Source organism: Alosa pseudoharengus, unplaced genomic scaffold, assembly GCF_046254945.1.
Source record: "Alosa pseudoharengus isolate Yale_2024_CS ecotype anadromous, Long Island Sound unplaced genomic scaffold, YU_APseudo_1.1 YU_APseudo_1.1_scf_4, whole genome shotgun sequence".
NCBI classification, from domain to species: domain Eukaryota; kingdom Metazoa; phylum Chordata; class Actinopteri; order Clupeiformes; family Clupeidae; genus Alosa; species Alosa pseudoharengus.
Window position 1 is genome coordinate 35,353,962 of NW_027468774.1, and position 17,387 is coordinate 35,371,348.

General features: G+C 47.4%; 1 protein-coding gene across 1 annotated transcript; it reads left to right on the plus strand.

Annotated features, from left to right (window-relative positions):
- The first annotated feature begins 784 nt into the window (after positions 1-784).
- LOC143102457 (uncharacterized) lies at positions 785-17,361 on the plus strand. The gene is made up of 4 exons (XM_076266040.1): positions 785-992; positions 7,391-8,353; positions 8,703-8,999; positions 13,311-17,361. The coding sequence occupies exons 2-4, from the start codon at positions 7,495-7,497 to the stop codon at positions 15,326-15,328; spliced, it is 3,174 nt and encodes a 1,057-aa protein (XP_076122155.1). The 5' UTR covers positions 785-992; positions 7,391-7,494; the 3' UTR covers positions 15,329-17,361.
- Positions 17,362-17,387: the final 26 nt, after the last annotated feature.

Here is a 17,387-nt window from a genome sequence, read left to right on the forward strand (position 1 = left end):
GTTGTTTGACTGATTGATTGGATTGTTGTGCACAATATAATAAAAGCTTTACCAGATTTGTTCCTGAAAATAATCCCTTTGATGATCATGCATTTGCAGGATAAATGGAGGACATTTGTGTTGTCAGGTAACACTGTCTATTTTCACTCAATTTTCCATGTCAGCCTAATATGAGTAAATGTAAATAAGGGAATTCACATGGTTTCTTCATGATTTGCTTTTTTTTATGTGTCTAGTTCAGTTGGACATTTGGATGCACTTGCCAAGTGTGTGTGTGTGTGTGTGTGTTTAGTAGGTGCAGCTAGGACAAGGGAAACAAGTTTGGGGAGCAAGCCATGCCATGCCATGCCTTGACAGACGCACCGACAGTCTATGGCAAAGCCACGTTTACGCACAAGCCAAAACAATATTAGGCAGACCTTCCCATCCAAGCTCAGTCTCTCACAGTTGAGAACAAACTGTAAGTCATTCAGAGCTGCTCCTGGCCACTGCTAGTGTATATCCCAAATAGTGAATAGCGGACATTTTTTGTCCCGTGGCAATTGCGTTAGGCTAGGCTACTAATAAATAACAACGGAATGACTTTAAGTGACAAGCAGTGGAATGTTATTGTCCCTCGCTGTGTAATTCTAACCATACAGTGCAAGGTTGGGGGCGATCATGTTGATATGCATGTGAGCCAGAGCGGGAGGGAGAGAGAGAACGAGGGAGAGAGTGAGCGCGCATGAGGGGAGGGTGTAGGTGTGGAGGGAGAAGTAGGGAGAGCGTATGGTGAAAGGGGCGTACATTTGAAAGCAAGCTATGTCTATCGCACAGGGAGGGAGAAGCGATGAGGGAATACGGTGTATAGTTCCAACGGTTATATCGGCCTCTCCGTTACACGGCCACAGAAACAAAAATACAGTCAAGATACGTAGCGCTGTTGTGATAGGAGGTCGAGTGTCAGGCTGACGCAGCCGCCGCAGTGGAACCTAACACGGCCAGCACTGCAGGTAAGATCTAAACGAGGCCCTCCATCTCGATTACCAATTACTATGAGAATTCCTGAAATGTGCATTGTACGGATGCTACTTGGTCGACGGATTTTATGTCTGTGCGTGTGTACAGTAGTGACGTAAGGAGAGTAACCTGTATGACGAAGATGTATGGCACGCGTATAATAGACTAACAAAATGCAATAGCCTATAACCTCATTGTGATATGATTAACCGATAGCATTGACTATAAAAGTCAACCCGTTCCGGTCCTTATTCCAATGGTAGTGGCACCTTGGGGTAATACACTGGCTGACTTCGCTTTATAACGTTTAGCCTACACTCTCTCGTTAAGGATGTCTTGTGAGGCTGCCCAGTGGTCCATAGGCTTAGGTGCATTGAGAAAACTTTGCCGTCCTTTTCAATTGAGAGCTTCTAAGAGGAAAACGGTGGCCTAACATTTAAGCAAATGTTATCTATTTAGTGGTACAGGCGGTGAGTGAGAGAGAAAAAAACAACTTTAGTGAGATTGTAACGCGAGGTTAATGAGGATGCCTTTATCCCACTGGCACGTGTAGCCTACTACTGGTGAGGTTTTTATTGAGACAGACTGGGAATTTTATGGACTCACTCTCTGTGTATGTGCGCGTTTGAGTGAATTTACAGGCGTTACCCAACGACTCTCAGTTGGGTGTTGGGGTCAGATCTCCTGGAGAATCTGGGTACACCTGTTTCTCATTAGTAAGGACCGTTGGAATGGTGGGGTGGATGTACCAGCCAGTTCGCTTTCTGGATCTTATAAGGCTTCAAAAACACCGCAAAAGCTACTGGTGTTTACTGCTGGCGCATCTGTCACGGCGCCAACCACTGAATGAGATTTCGTAATTTTCTTGTAGAATCAAGATGCAACGTGTTTAAATCAGATTAAGACGTGAAGACGTCAAGCAAAACAAAACTGTTGCCTGAGAAACGGCTGTATGCTGTAGTTTTATTAGAAAGAAAGAGCGCGTTGGGGTTTGGGATGGAGAATGCCTCTGATCTCAACATACAACCTGCCATGTGCATGTTTGAGCAACAAGGTTGCGTACGGTAGCTCCAAGGAGCAAAGCATCAAGGTTTATTTTGATTTCACACTGCAAATCCGCATCAATGTTTCATCACACAGTCCGTAGGCTACTAACAGCAGACTAAACACATACATCCTGAGATGATATATACCGGTAGCTATACTTGCCTGCAAGCTTTCCTCAATCAAATAGTCTATTAAGATATCATACCTATTGGAGCATTGCAACATTATTCAAAACTGAACTGACAACAAGTTGATATTGGCTTATTAGTTGAATTTGATACATGAGCTAGAAAACTTGAGGCATTGCAAAAGTTACATGGACATGTATGGATTTCACTTTTTTTTTTGGGGGGGGGGGGTCTTACTATGAAAATATTGCCATATAGAATTCAGATCTTCTAAGGTTTACTACTTTTCACCATAGTGTTGTGTCCCATACCTCACCCCATGCAGGCTTGGTGACCCGTGGGTGACCCTGGACAGCATATTTATTTAAGTGTACTTATTAGTGTGTGAGAAGTGTTTAAATACTTCACATCTTTCACTCATTATTTGCCCTTTGACTTCTGTCCTGACTCTCCCTAGTAGCAGGGATGAGATGTGTGAGGAGAGAGAGAGAGAGATGAAAGAGAGGAGTAGAGGACAGGGACAGGTGGAAGGACATCTGATGCAGAGGTGGAACAGACATGATGACGCCTCATACTCCCTGGCATAGATGTAGTGCCACAAGAGGGAAGAAAGAGAGGAAGCTAGAGCAAAAGAGAGAGGGAAAGAGAAGGAAAGAGAGAGGGAGATAGAGGTAAAGCGAGAGGGGGATAGAGGGAAAGAGAGGGAGAGAGAGGGCCAGATGTTACAGCCTATCATACGATTCTGTGAGAAATTGTCAACATACTAGTCATCCAGTGCACTACTACTCCAGTATGTTTGACATATTTGCATTCCTGAAAGATGTAATCATTTTCATCCAGTCTGCCCAAATCTGGGTTTGTCCCCCACACACAGGTCTAGAGCAGGAGGGGAGGGAAGAAGCTGAAATCCTTCTGTCTACAATCAGGCCTCTGTCTCTTCCTGGAAACACTCCCCAAAATTAACGGAAATGTCTGACTAGGTAGAATCTGGCAAAATATGCAAGTGTGTGTGTGTGTGTGTGCGTGTGAGAGAGAGAGAGCGAGAGGAGAGAGAGAGAGAGTGTGTGTGTGTGTGTGTGTGTGTGTGTGTGTGTGTGAGAAGTATGTGAGAGCGAACAAGCATTTCTTTCAAAACGTGAAAATTCTGCCGACTTCAGCTTTAGGCTGAGACCACTGGGGCTCTTCTTCTCATTTCACATGGGGAGGGGTCCTCGTAAAAGACATGTGTGCTTGCGCACAGTTGTGTTTATGAGGGATGAATTTTATTTGACTTGCCACTGTTTCTGCTTATACCATGCTTCTGTCATGGTGTTTTGGGGTTATCTAATTTTAGCATACAGATGTACGTCTATGAGTGTGCTTTTCTATTGTGTGTGTGTGTGTGTGTATGTGTATGTGTGTGTGTATGTACGTGTATATGTATATTTGAGTGTGCGTGTGCACGTGTGTGTGTGTGTGTGTGTGTGTGTGTGTGTGTGTGCACGTGTGTGTGTGTGTGTGTGTGTGTGTGTGTGTGTACATGTGTGTATGTATGTATGCGTGTGTGTTTGAGTGTGTGTGTGAGAGTGTGTGTGTCAGAATAATGGAGGGATTGTGAGAGATGGACTTTCTGCCCCGGAGGACAGATCACTGGATATAAATACCCAGCCTAACTGCCCTCTGTGTCATGTTGAAAGCATGATATAGCCTGCACTCACACAGAAACACACACACACATGCTTTCAAAAACACATTCATGCTCTCTTTAGAACTCTTTCTCTCTCTTTCTCTTTTGCTCTCTCTCTCTCTCTCTCTCTCTCTCCCACTCTTTCTCTTTCTCTTTCAGACAATGGAAAGTGGCTGCCTCTGCCAGGAAAGGTTTCTACCTCTTGCCTGAAACATTTCCTCTTTTGGCCCTCATTCCTTCTCTCTCTCCTCTTCCTCCAAAACACATCGCTCAGGCCTTATCTGTTTTCAGTCAGTTGCTCAGTTTATCTCTGTTGGCATCTTTGTTTTTGCGTGATCTCTCTCCAATCTGTGTAAATCTTCCATGACGCTTATCTCGTTAAAGTGAGACGTTGGACTACTGGGGAAAAGGTACATGCAGAGATACGCAGAATCAGAAGAGAGAGGATGCTGGGAAAGAGAAAGTGAACAGGGGGAGCAAAGGAACTAGTTATGGAGGGAAGGAGAGATGGCACCAAGAGAAAGGTAGAGAAGGAGTGATGGGAGGTAACACAGTATAAACACAGAGAGGGAGCAGGGAATAAGGAAATGTATAAAGAGCAAAAAGAAGGGATAAAAAAGGGGAATTAAGCCTAGGCACAAATCATGCTCTACACTCTTAAAACTAATGTGTTGAAAATAATACAACTTGTGTTGTTTTTTTAACACATCTCTATGTCCAGATAGGGACAACACTGTTTGAGTTGCTTCTAACACCTTCGTTTTAAAAGAAGTGTATATATTACATGAAAGCCAGCTCCTGAAACATCAGCTGTGCATCTTTGTTGACAGCACAGAGCACACAGACAGACACAAGGTTACAGCGACCGTGCAATTCCACAGGATGTGCCTTAACTAGATTAGTTTCGCCAGCGGGTCCCCTGTGGGGAGAGTTGCCGTTAGAGTGGGTGTAATGTGTGTAACCGGCTTCACGTGTGTGCTTGGGTCAGTCCTTAATGTGTTTGTTCAGTGGGTGTGGTGTGGATCCTACAACTGTACTCTGAACTGTGGTCTGGACTAGATGACTCAGAGGCTCTGCAGTCTCTCTGCTAATAAGCTGCCATCCTGATCCAGGACCAGCATGCCCGGCTCGTCTTCCATACCCAATCAGAAAGATGATATCCAGAACGAGGATGGATCAGTGTGCTCTGAGTCAGACAGATGCAGGATGTTGTGGCGGGGGTGGGTGGGGGGTGGTAGTTGAATGACTTGCTTTATTGGGCAACGTTGGGAGGGTGCTAGGTGACTGATGACTGGGATGCCAACAGCTGCTTTAAATCACCCAGTGGGGGTGGGTGATGTCACTGACATGCCTAAGGCAGAGCGTGTGTCAGTGCTTCCACCCTCTCACTTTCCCCCCTCAACCCTGCCTGTGTGTGTGTGTGTGTGTGTCAGTAGTGTGTCAGTGCTTCCACGCTCCTTCTCTTCCCCCACTGCCCTGCCCCTCTCGCTGGCATGGACGTGATGTCATAGCCTACACGTCTGCACTAATTTTCTGTCTAGACAATGGAACTCATGTTAAAGAGCTTAGAGTCGCAATACAGAGAGGGAGGAAAGGGATTATATGTGTGTTATATGATGGTTTTTCAATTGTGCAAGTTTGTAAAGTGTGTGTGTGTGAGTGTGTTGACTATTTGAAACATGTTCATGCTATGCTGACTCAGAGGGCAGGTCACTATTTTCTCTCGCAAATCTCAAACAAAACGTGCATACACACACACACACACACACACACACACACACACACACACACACACACACACACACACACACACACACACACACAAAGACACACATACACACACACAGCAGAAGTTTTCAGTTCTACTTCCTCACTCGCACACAACATTTATTTTGGGAACATTTAGTAAATTATTGCTATCTCTATATACCATACTAGTGGTGCATTAAATCCACTGCATGCTTTCTGTCAAAATGACATGCAATGCAATTATTTGGGCATGTATGTATGTGTTAAAATGGCATCCTCTAGACTGTCTCTTGAGAAGATGTGTGTATTAAACATTTGAAATGTGCCTTAACAGGTTGTCTCCTCTGCCACTGAAGGCACGTCTTAAACAGGAGTCACCTGCACTTTAGCGTTGAATTAATCATGCATGATTTTCCATGTCACTTGATCAGAATTAGAAGCAGACACTGTTATGGTACCCAGTGGAAGCAGCTTGGCTGTTTTCAGTACTGTAACATGCACTGGTGGTGAGACACTTACTGTTATGGCTGCTGTCCTGGCTGGCACACACACACACACACACACACACACACACACACACTGAGTAATATATTTTAGTGTGATGATAATTCCTACAAGTGATTTGTTTCTGAGTTAAGGTTAGCATTTGCCGTTTTGGAGGCTTGCGGATAGATAGATAGATAGATAGATAGATACTTTATTGATCCCGAGGGAAATTTTGGCTATATTCAACACTATATTCAGCTATATTTCAACACTAGACCTACAGTAGGCTGTTGGTCAGCGGTTTCTGAAGAAGCTGACTCATCCCAACACACACACACACACACACACACATACAACCTCCCTCACCCTTGTACTTGCATATTTATATACATATGTACAACCCACACATTCATCCAGGGGCAGAGTGGGGCACTACACATTGTCGGGAGATTTCAAGCTCCAGTGGCCCCCTCTCCAAGGGAGCGGGTGGTGTGGCCTGATTCCTTTTTTAGCCGGGGAAATCCGAAATACCTAAACATTTCACGGTCGCTCATCTACAATATTCAGTAGTCTGTAGCCATCTTGTAGCCATCTCGTATACCTGCATCATGTCAGGTCATCATAGTTGTTACTGGGGCTGTGGGGAGTGAGGTTGAGGGGCTGCAGTCACACCGTCCAGGTTGCTGGAGGGTGCAGCAAAGAACTCAACAGCGATAACATGCCCTTTTTAAGCTCACAGTAATCAGCCTGGCCTCAAAATGTTACCGGCTGACCGGGAATTCTCCTGATTCTCCCGATTACCACTCGGCTACTACATGCATCACCAACGGAATAATTTCAAACAAACAATGTGTTACATCTTCACATGTTACCTTATGTAGACAGCTGAGCTGCTATACCTCACAACCCAGACAGTTATTCAGGACCGAGAAGGTTTTCTCAAACAAATATGAACAGGAGGAAGGAAGAATAGACCTCACACACACACACACACACACAATCACACATTCACACACACACACACACACACACACACTCTCTCTCTCTCTCTCTCTCTCTCTCACACACACACACACACACACACTTACTGACTCACTCACTCTCACACACACACACACAGCACACTCTGTGACCCAGATTTTCAGTTATCGCCTGGAGTCTTCCCCTTTCTCAGTCACTTTTATTTAGTGTCCTCAAAGGTGACTCTATGTCTTTTATGTGTGTGTAAGTACATGTATGTGTATGTTTGAGTGCATGTTTGTGTGTACTTTGTTTTGCACATATCTAAACATCTACGTCTTTTGTGTTTTTACAGGCCTCAGAAAAATGGATTGATAGGAGCCATTTGAACTAAGGCCTGTCAGAGAGGAGCTTATCAGAACTTTGCTCAGAGAAGCACCTCAGGGGCCAGCGGTTGCCATGACGTCCCTTCTGAGTTTTTCCATGCTGTTGGCCCTTATGTGGCCAATAGTGGCACAGGATTCCTTAAGACCCTCCCAAGCCCCGGCCCTAGGCACAGAACCCCTCAAACCCACGCAACAGGCCGTGCTTTCCACACATGCCATTGGGCTGACACATGTGCCATTCAAACACTCCACTCGGAGACAGACTGAGTCACAGACAATGAAGGGCACAGCTTCCCCAGAGTCTGTGGATAAAGACTCTCTATTTGTAGGAACTCAGTTGCTCCAGCAAAATGGTGGACCTATAGGAGGTGCAGACACAGATGTGTCTCACACAAAGACCATACTGGCTTCCAGTTCAGCTGGACCTTTGTCCACGGGAGCCAGAGGTGGACTCTCCTCAAGTCTCCATCCTGCCACTGAGCCTTGGACACCAGGATCATCATCACTCAGGGAGGAGGCAGTTGGACTAACTGAGTCCAGTCAGAGTGCAGTCCACAGTACCACTCAGGTGTCCGCGAAGTTGGAACCGGTGGTCACCGAGGGACCAATCCAATCGCCCACAGAAGGAGCCTCGCCGCCGGCTGGATCAAGTGATCAGGACATTCCAGTTTCCAAGACGACGCCGGACGGTTTACCAGTCACTGTGACCATAAGCCCACTCCCACCTAGGAAGCTAACAAGCACTAGCACCACACTGACCAAAATGGCGGAGGCGCAGCCCCGACCCACTGCTAGCATCATACTGCGGCCCGTCCCCACACCAGGCAGACCAGCTAAGACATCTCCACCACCCACAGACTCCCCGAGTGACTGGGAGAGTTCAACTGCTGCAGTGACAACAACAGCAGTTAGCACTGCGGGGTTTCAACCAGGTAAGTCAGATATGAGAATAGCAAATGTGATGTGATCTGGGAAAACCCATCACATGGTGAAATTTCACCAACTTAAGATTCTGATATATCCTGGCAACATGGTATCCAAGATGTTGCTAGGGGACAGTATCCAGGATGTGCTAGGATGGTATCAGAATCTTAAGTTGGAGTCATTTCACCAGAGAGGGTTGAAACGGAACAGTAATCAAGGATTTTTGATTTCACCATGTGATGGGATTTCCCAGATCCCATTACAAATGTGTTTTTTGTTCTGTTTTTGTTGTTTTAATAGCTGCAATGCATGTAGAGTGTTCTCCTTTGGGCATCACTGTACATTACCCTTTCACAGCTGCTGACACAGGGTTAAGGAATAGCACTCATCGAACCCAGTCAGCAGGAAGCACAAATGCTCCAGTTGGGGCAACTCCTGCCCTGACCAGCACTGCCACTCCCCAGCTGCCCACTTCCAGTCCCACTGGTCAGCGGGCTGACAGCACAACACTGAAGGATACCTTTACAGCAACCACCAGTCATCTAGCCAAGGAGGCCGTGCCCAGAGGACCAACAGTTAATAGGACTCATATCATACGTCTTACATTTCCTAACCTAACCTTAACCACTGGAAATGGGAAACGGACCAGGACAGGTAAGACTGTGTGTGTCAGGAATGTTTGAGTGAGGACATGGTTGTAGTGTATTGGGTGTGCATGTGCATTGTGGTGGGTAAGGGGGGTGTCAAGCATCATAGTGCCTGGTATGGAAAGTTATTCCAGTACATGGAAAATTACATATAGAAAATTACATAAATTACCTTTTTAAGGTATGCACTCAACTACTGGATTTTTTTTTAAAAGTATATTTTTTTGGGCTTTTTATGCCTTTAATGAGACAGGACAGTGGAGAATGACAGGAAGCGAGAATCGGGGTGGGATCTGGGTCGCCAGCATTCAGTGCAGGTGCCCCATGGCTGGGGCCCAACCACTGGATGTTTTATTGCCTAAAAATGGCATTAACATGCACAGCTTTTGAAATGCTTTCCATGGAACTGTGCCCTACAGGGTGACCCTTTCCTAATACGTGCTCTCACTGATCTTAAAGCAGTGCATTGCATTGTTTTTCAATTGCTTTAGCACAATTTTGAAAGCAGGGCCCAATGTTTCGAAACACTACACATGTCAATAAACACAACACCACACCCAAGTAGCAGAATCCCTAAAATTTAAGTGTCTTTACACACGATAATTGTGCTTGATCAATCGGTTCATGGGTGTGGTACAACCCGAATTCCGAAAAAGTTGGGACACTTTGTAAAATGTGAATAAAAAAGAATGCTATGATACCATTTCCAAATGCTTTCCATTTTTATGGAAGAAACTCGTTGCCTTTTTTTAGTGCTTAGGCCTGAGTTTACAGTTGAGCACCAAAGTATCTTCACACCTGATAGCTGTGTTTGGTCAGTTAGGTCATGATCGTGGTATTTTGAAGGTGTCTGGACATGGTAGACAAGTGACGTCATGTTATGTTTGATTTCGGTCTAAAGTAGAGAAGCGTGTGTAGTGTTTCGCAAAAGGTAGCCTAGGCTAAGAATGTGCTTTTAGTCATGCAAATCTGGGCTGAGGATTTGATATTTGAGTACAAGGTTGCACTAACTGTGGGTTTCTTTACATTTTAGTATTTTGTTTGCGTACTTTAGTCTTCTAACTAACTACCTAACTATTGTATGTAACATACATATTTTAATAGCTAACCATAAACATGTTGAATGTGGAACTATTGCAAAAACAACCCGGGATATTGTGACATTTATACGGCCAAAATGCCCTTTCTTAACTAGAATCTGTGTGGGTTTCTCTCTCTCTATCATCTCAGTTTATTCATCTCTTCCTCTTTGTCAATGTGTGTGTCTGTGTGTGTGTGTGTGTAAGGTGTGTGTGTGTATGTCTGTGTGCAATGTACAGTGATGTACAATCAGCAGCCAGGAATGGGACTGTGCCAGGGGGGAGAGATGAGAGAGGAGAACAGAGGTGGATGAGATGAAGAAATAAGGGATGAAAGAGCCGGGAAGGACGGAAATAAAACGCTTTGGGAGATTGTATGTCAGAACGGAAGGTAGAGGAAAGGAGGGGTATGGAGAGAGAGAGGTAAGGAGAGAGAGGGAAAAAGAGGGAGAGGTAGGGAGAGAGAGGGAGAGAGAGAGAGGTAATGAGAGAGAGGGAGAGAGAGAGGTAGGGAGAGAAAGAGAGAGGTAGGGAAAGAGAGCGAGAGAGAGGTAGGGAAAGAAAGCGAGAGAGAGGTAGGGAAAGAGAGGGAGGTAGAGAAAGAAAGAGAGAGAAGGAGGGAGGGAGAGAGAGAAAGAGAGGCAGATAAATGAAAAGCAGATGGGTTGGAGAGAAGGGATGGGAAAAAGAAAGCTGGCCATAGTGGTTGGTGAGTCGCTCAAAAGCCCTCTTGAGCAACTACTGCTGGGTTGAGTTCCTGCACAAGCAATGTGTGTGTGTGTGTGTGTGTGTGTGTGTGTGTGTGTGCGTGTGTATGTGTGCGTGTGTGTTTGCATTTGTGTCTGTGGTTACAGCTGATCGCTTTTATGTCTATAGCTGCCATATGTGTCTCTCTCTCTCTCTCACTAAGTGTGTGTGTGTGTGTGTGTGTGTGTGTGTGTGTGTGTGTGTGTGTGTGTGTGTGTGCGCATGCATGTGGGTAGAGGTGGATGTGTGGTGGGTGTGTTTGACATGTGCATGGTGGTGCGTTCATCTAGTGGGTCTGGGTGTGTGTGAAAGGTATGTGCATATGGGTGGGTGGGTGAGCATGTGTGTAGACATAAAGAACGAAGTGTGTGTGTGTGTGTCTGTGTGTATGTCTGTGAATTGCCCTCACTGTGAAATCTGAGGAGCACATCTGGAGTATGTCTGAGTCTTATAGCTCAAAAAAGATCTGTGAGGGACTTAAGTTCTCTGTCTGTGTAGCATTCAGGATAGCTATACTGTGTTCATACGGAATAAAAAAAAATCTGTTATGCTTCAACAGTTTTCCTTGCCACAAACACGAACATGTTTGTGTGTGTTTACTTGCTTGTGTAAGTGTCTACATCTGCTACTGTTTTTGCCTGCAATGTTCCACCACATTTCATATTACTTTGGTTTGGTGTCCTCTCCTGTGGCTTCACAATATTGATTTCTTAATGGAAATACCTAGAATGAAATATGAAAAGAGATGTCATATAAACACGTAAAGTCTCTTTTTATTAGTGGAACTGTGTGTGCGTGTGCGTGCTTGCGTGTGTGCATGCTTGTGTGTGTGTGTGTGTGCGTGTGTGTGTGCAGCCGTGCGTGTGGCCGTGCATGTGTATGTGTGTGTGTGTGCCTGTGTGTGTGTGCCTCTGTGTGTCTGCTCTCTCTCAGTCATTATAAGTACAATGCAAATCTTTGACCTTGCCCATGGCACTGTTGAGGTCAGGTAATGTTTTGATTCACAAATATTAGCTTCATCTATACTTTATATCTCAGTCAGTGAAAGTGAAGAGACCAGTTATATAATGGTGTGTGTGTGTGAGAGTGTGGGAGAGAGAGAGAGAGAGAGAGAGAGAGAGAGAGAGAGAGAGAGAGAGAGAGAGAGAGAGAAAGAGAGCACAAAGGCAGGATAAGGTGGAGTGTGTTATCTGGCCATACTCTGTGTTGGTTTTACACAGTCACAGGACAGGACCTCCTTTATGAGGGCAGAAAGGTGTGTGTCCTCACAGGCTCCTCTAGTACTCCTGTAATGTGGAGGGCTCGTGAGTGTGTGCCTTAGAGGGGCTCTGAGTGTGCAGCATAATCTGTTCTGTTGTCTTGGAAACACTACAGGTTGAATCCGACCCCTGCTGCTAGGGCGTTACATAAGATGTGAACTTTAAGCACACAGTCATGAATATAAATGCAAGCACAAAGACACACACACACACACACACACACACACATACAAGCATACTTATACAGATACACACATACATTAGCCTTCAATTTGTCTTTAAATCTACATAATATCCGTTCCTTCTGGAGTTCCCTCATGGAAGCTTGTTAGTGATATTGATATTGAGTACATTTGTGTTCTGAAGGTGCTGGGTATGTGGAGATTTTTGACAGGTTGTTTACAGTCGTTATAGATTATGGTAGTGTCAGTGGTAGTTAATGTGTAATGTATGGAGAAGACATGCTGCATGTCATCAGTGCAGTGATGTTTATAGTGAACCTTGATAACATTGATCATTGAACATTGTACTCAAGTTGAACATTGTACTCAATTTACATTCACATTGAATATGTTTACCACTTACGGAAAAGTTTAGCTATCCACTTACACTACTTTATCATCAGCAATATTTTCTTAATTGTGATCCATCTCTGCTATCCCCTGATTATGAGATTCCGTAAATCAGATTTAACTGGCACTGAAGTTCTCCAGAGGTCGTTTAGATGCCTGACCATGCCACACTAAAAAGGTTTAGTTTCTCCACCTACTGGCGAGAAGTAGGTAGTGCTTTTGCTCAATTTGTCCCTTGTGATTAGTCTTTCACCAGACTAAGCTCAATATTTTAAGATTGAACATTGGTCTGGGGAGTCCGCTATGTATTTTCTACTGCACAAGAGGCGTGATCAACGGGCATAGTTCAAAGGACTCTGTACGCAATTGGATAGTCATTCACCAATCTGACCAACGAACCGGGTGACGTTTGCAGAGCGACGCAAAAACTCCAGGCTCTCCCGCTATCGTCATCGTTTTAAACCTGCCAATAGCACGCCAGGTGGACAAGCCAGCTTGTGATTGGTCCCATCAAAATTGTAACGGAAGCAGCAGAAAAAGATGCCCAGGTTTCCAGCCTGAGCTGCAGGGCGAAAAAAGAAATCGCCGTCAGATCAGGCTGGGTTCACCCAGCCTACCTTGTGATGGGAACTTACGTCTCTCTCTCTTTCTCTGTCTGCAGGAGTGATCTCTCCATCCAGTCCCATTCCCACCACTCCTGGACCTGGAGCTGTGGGCAGAGATGGGAAGAAGAGGAACGGCTCCAGCTCGATGGCGCTCATCCCTCCCCCTGTGTGGCGCCCCAGCCCCTCAACCTCCTCCTCGGTAGCCCCGTGCGTGGAGGGGACCAAGGGCTGCGTGGTCCCTAAGAGCCGTGAGGTGATGGACGAGCCCCTCGGCCCCAACGGCACGTCTCTGGACTGGGCCGACCTGAGCCGCACGCTCTCCTTCGCCTGGGAGCTCCACGTGTTCGGCTCGGCCGCGCTCTTCCTTCTCCTGGCCGCAGGGGGCGCCCTGGGCCTGGCGCTGTCCCCGGCCGCCAGCTGCCCGTCGCGGGGGGCCCTGGTGCTCTCCAACGGGTTCCTGCTCCTGGTGGGGGCGATGCGCGGCGCCCACTTCCTCCTGGACCCGTACGGCTCGCGGCGGCTGCTGCCGCGGGCCGCCGTGGCGGCGCTGGTCACTCTGCCGCTGCCGCTGCTGCTGTGGGCGCAGGCGGCGCTGGCGGCGCTGGTGGTGAGCGGCGCCGGGCTGGAGCTGGAGCTGGTGCCGCCGACGCTGCTGCGGCCGCCCCTGCTGGCCGTGCTGGCCGTGCTGCAGTGCACGCTGCTGCTGGCGGGCGACCTGCTGTCGCCGGCGCTCTCGCCCGCCGTGCCCATGGTGCTGCAGAGCCTCACCCTGCTGGCGGGCCTGCTGCTCTGCCTGGGCTTCCTGTGCCTGGTGCTGCCGCGGCTGGCGTGCGCCCGACAGGAGGAGCAGCAGAGGGGCAAGGCGGGCGGGCGGTGGCTGTGGCGCGCGCTGGGCCGCGTGCTGGCGGTGTGCTCCCTGCTGGGGGCGCTGTGCTGCCTGCTGCACATACACGCCTGCTTGTGGATCTACGGCATGCTGGGCGACTGGCGGCACTTCAGCTGGGTCTGGTGGCTCAACATGTTCTGGGCGCGGATGCTGGAGCTGGCCTGGGCCTTCTGCCTGCTGCTCATAGCGTCCTGGCTGTTCTGGAGGCCCCACGGAGGGGCAATGGGGTCTACCGCAGGGGCGGCGGGAGGGGCCGGAGCGAACGGCGGCGCCGGCGAGATCTCCTCCCCCTGCCAGACGGCGGCCATCTCCCACCCGCACACGTGCTGGGCGAAGATCGTGCAAAGCCTCAAAGGGCGTCCGGGGAGGAAGTCGGAGAGCGCAGGGGCGGGAGCCAACGGGGCGGGCGGGTCAAGTGGAGGAGCGGCGGCCGGCGAGCTCCCGAACAACTGGGCCGGACAGGAGCGCTCTGGCGCCGACATCAGCAAGAGCCTGATCCGCAACCGCGAGCCCAAGGACAGCAACTGCTCCCGGCAGCAGGGATCCGGAGGAGGGTCACTGCTGCGGCTGCAGGCTCTGACCCGCACCCCTGCCCGCTCGCTCAGCTCCAGCTTGGACCGCGACAAGGAGTCGTCCGTGTCGCTCTGCGACTTCGACCTGCGCCCGCCCTCGCCCATCGACCTGAGCCGCAGCATCGACGAGGCGCTGCACCGCGAGCACCTGCTGCACGGGGGCAGTCTCTTCCGACCGCTGCGGCCACCGTCGCCCTCGCCCTCCCCAGAGCCACCCTCGCCGGGACCCTGGCTGCGCCGCAACAGTGACCCCCAGCTCACGCTGTCGGACAGCAGCGGCACGGTGCTCACCGAGTCCTCCGAGGCGCTGGACCGCGTAGTGGACAGTGCCGTGCCCAGCAGGCAGGTCACAGCGCCGCCGACCCCCACGCACCAGGGCCCACGCTGGGTAGTGGAGCAGCAGGTGCCCTCATCACTGTCCTGCCCCGTGTCGCTGCGTCCGTCCTGCAATAGCCTGGACCGCCTCACCCCAGCCGGCGAGGACACGCGACCTTTCCTGACCCCTGATTTGGACAGAACCGGCTCGGAACTGGACAGCTCGGCCGGCAAGCAGTTTTTAAAGGTCAGCCGCCAGGATGACTCAGCGAGCGTGAGCAGTGATATCATTGACTTGTGATGGTGCTGGTCTGACCGCAGGCTGTAGAAGGTCAGCCAGAAGGTCACCCAGAGGTCACAACAGGACACTCTGGGACCCGCATGCCGATGATAACAATGGCTGGTAGGGTATAGCCATGCTAAAAAGCAAGCTGGCAGAAAGAGTACCACACATGACTTGCAAAGCTTGTGTATGTAAGTGTGCGTGTGTGTGTGTGTGTGTGTGTGTGTGTGTGTGCTTGTACACACACACGCACACAAACACACATTTGTATGCGCGTGTGTGCTTGTGTGTATGCTTGTGCTTGTGTGTGCATGCACGTGTGCATATGATGATAACAATGATCAATGTTATAAAGGATGGCATACATTTCACATTCATCATTCACATCTCGCAGACAGTTTATGGATTATGTTAGTGTTAGTACATTTCAGACATGTTTATGTATGTGATGATCTGTTTTTATCTGATGGCCCATGCACTCCCGTGAACTCAGTGATGTGTTTTGTGAAACTGTTGGCTGTGTACTCGCCACTGTCTACAACCTCTCAACCTTTTTGTGTTTAGTAAACATGTGCCATCTATGACAGTCGTAAGGCAAAGCCTGGCTGCTTACTTGACCAGTGTTATGGTAATCTGTTGGGCTCACAGCCAACTGCTGTTCTCCAAACACTAGCTGAACTGTAAGGCTAAATTGGAAAAAAAAAAACATCTTCAATATAACCCAGCCTAAAGGCAGTCCTATGTTAACACAAAACTGATGTTTATTTGTTGTGTCTTATAAATCATATATTCTCCATTAACCAACCAGAATGCTGTAAGAAAATGAGGGATCGCAATTGATTGCAATATTTGCATCAATATAAATCACTATGTGATACTTTTGAATCTATTCTTGTTTCTTTTAGTGCTTCACCGTCGACAATTTCTGTAGTTTTGTGACTTGACATCGTGACTTTGGTCTTGATGTATTATGTGTTTTCTTGAGGTATTTGACCCAGCATGACAAAACATTAACGTCTTAATTGTTCTGAATTTTGTAAGTTAATTTCTCTCACTGATTGTTTTTTTCCAAATGAGTGATTCCAAGTTACTGGTGCTGGAGGCAGTGAACTGTAGTTCGAGCCCAAACTGTACTTCCAGTGTGGGGTTAGTCATATCCAGACATTACCACAATAATCAGTTCTCTCCAAGGATACACATACAGGCATATACAATACACATATACATATGTAACATAAACTCTTTTGTAAATACTTAAATACGCCTATTTTTGTGTCTGTAAATAAAATTATATATATATTTAGAGAAAAGATTGAAGATAGTGATATGTTTGTGACAGTCGATGAACTCATGCTGTTGATCTAATGTGATGGGAGACACAGACTCGCACACACAGACAGACAAACTGTACACAAGGTTCAACCTGGAGATCTCACTTTGAAGGATCAGAAAACGAACCGTTTTCTTTACAGAATTACAGAATGTCTCATAAACAAAAGGCTTCAATACTACACAGATACAAACTCTTCATAACGTATAACTGTTTTATTCTCCCCCCCATAAAGCATGTTTCCTACAGATGGTCTAAAATATCATTAATTGTGAGAAAGGACCGTTTCAAGCACAAAAGTACAGTAGGCATACATGTGTTATCCAAGTCAAATCAACATTATTGTGCAACAAGGTCAGCTGTTTCCTGTTTCCCCACATCTCCTCACCTCCTTCTGTATAGCCGGGGTCTGTTGATGTGGTACAGACACTGTCAATGCCACTGTCTGCTGTTTCTATCCATTTAAATGACCCACTCAGGTACCAGTTGATAAGTAACAAGTTGTCAGTGTTGACAGTAGTGTTATTTTGCAGTTGTTGTGATTTCTGTGACCATGTCATAATGATTTCTGTGGGGACACATGAGACATTTGTGACTTGTGAGAATGAGTAATCATGCCGATAAGAGGTGTGCCACTTGCTACTGTGGGTCCTTTGTGTCCAAATGTTTCTCTGAGCAGGAGTCATATAATTGCTCAACAATAAAAATTTCCCCAATCTCTCATGCTGAAGTTTGTTTCTCTTTCAT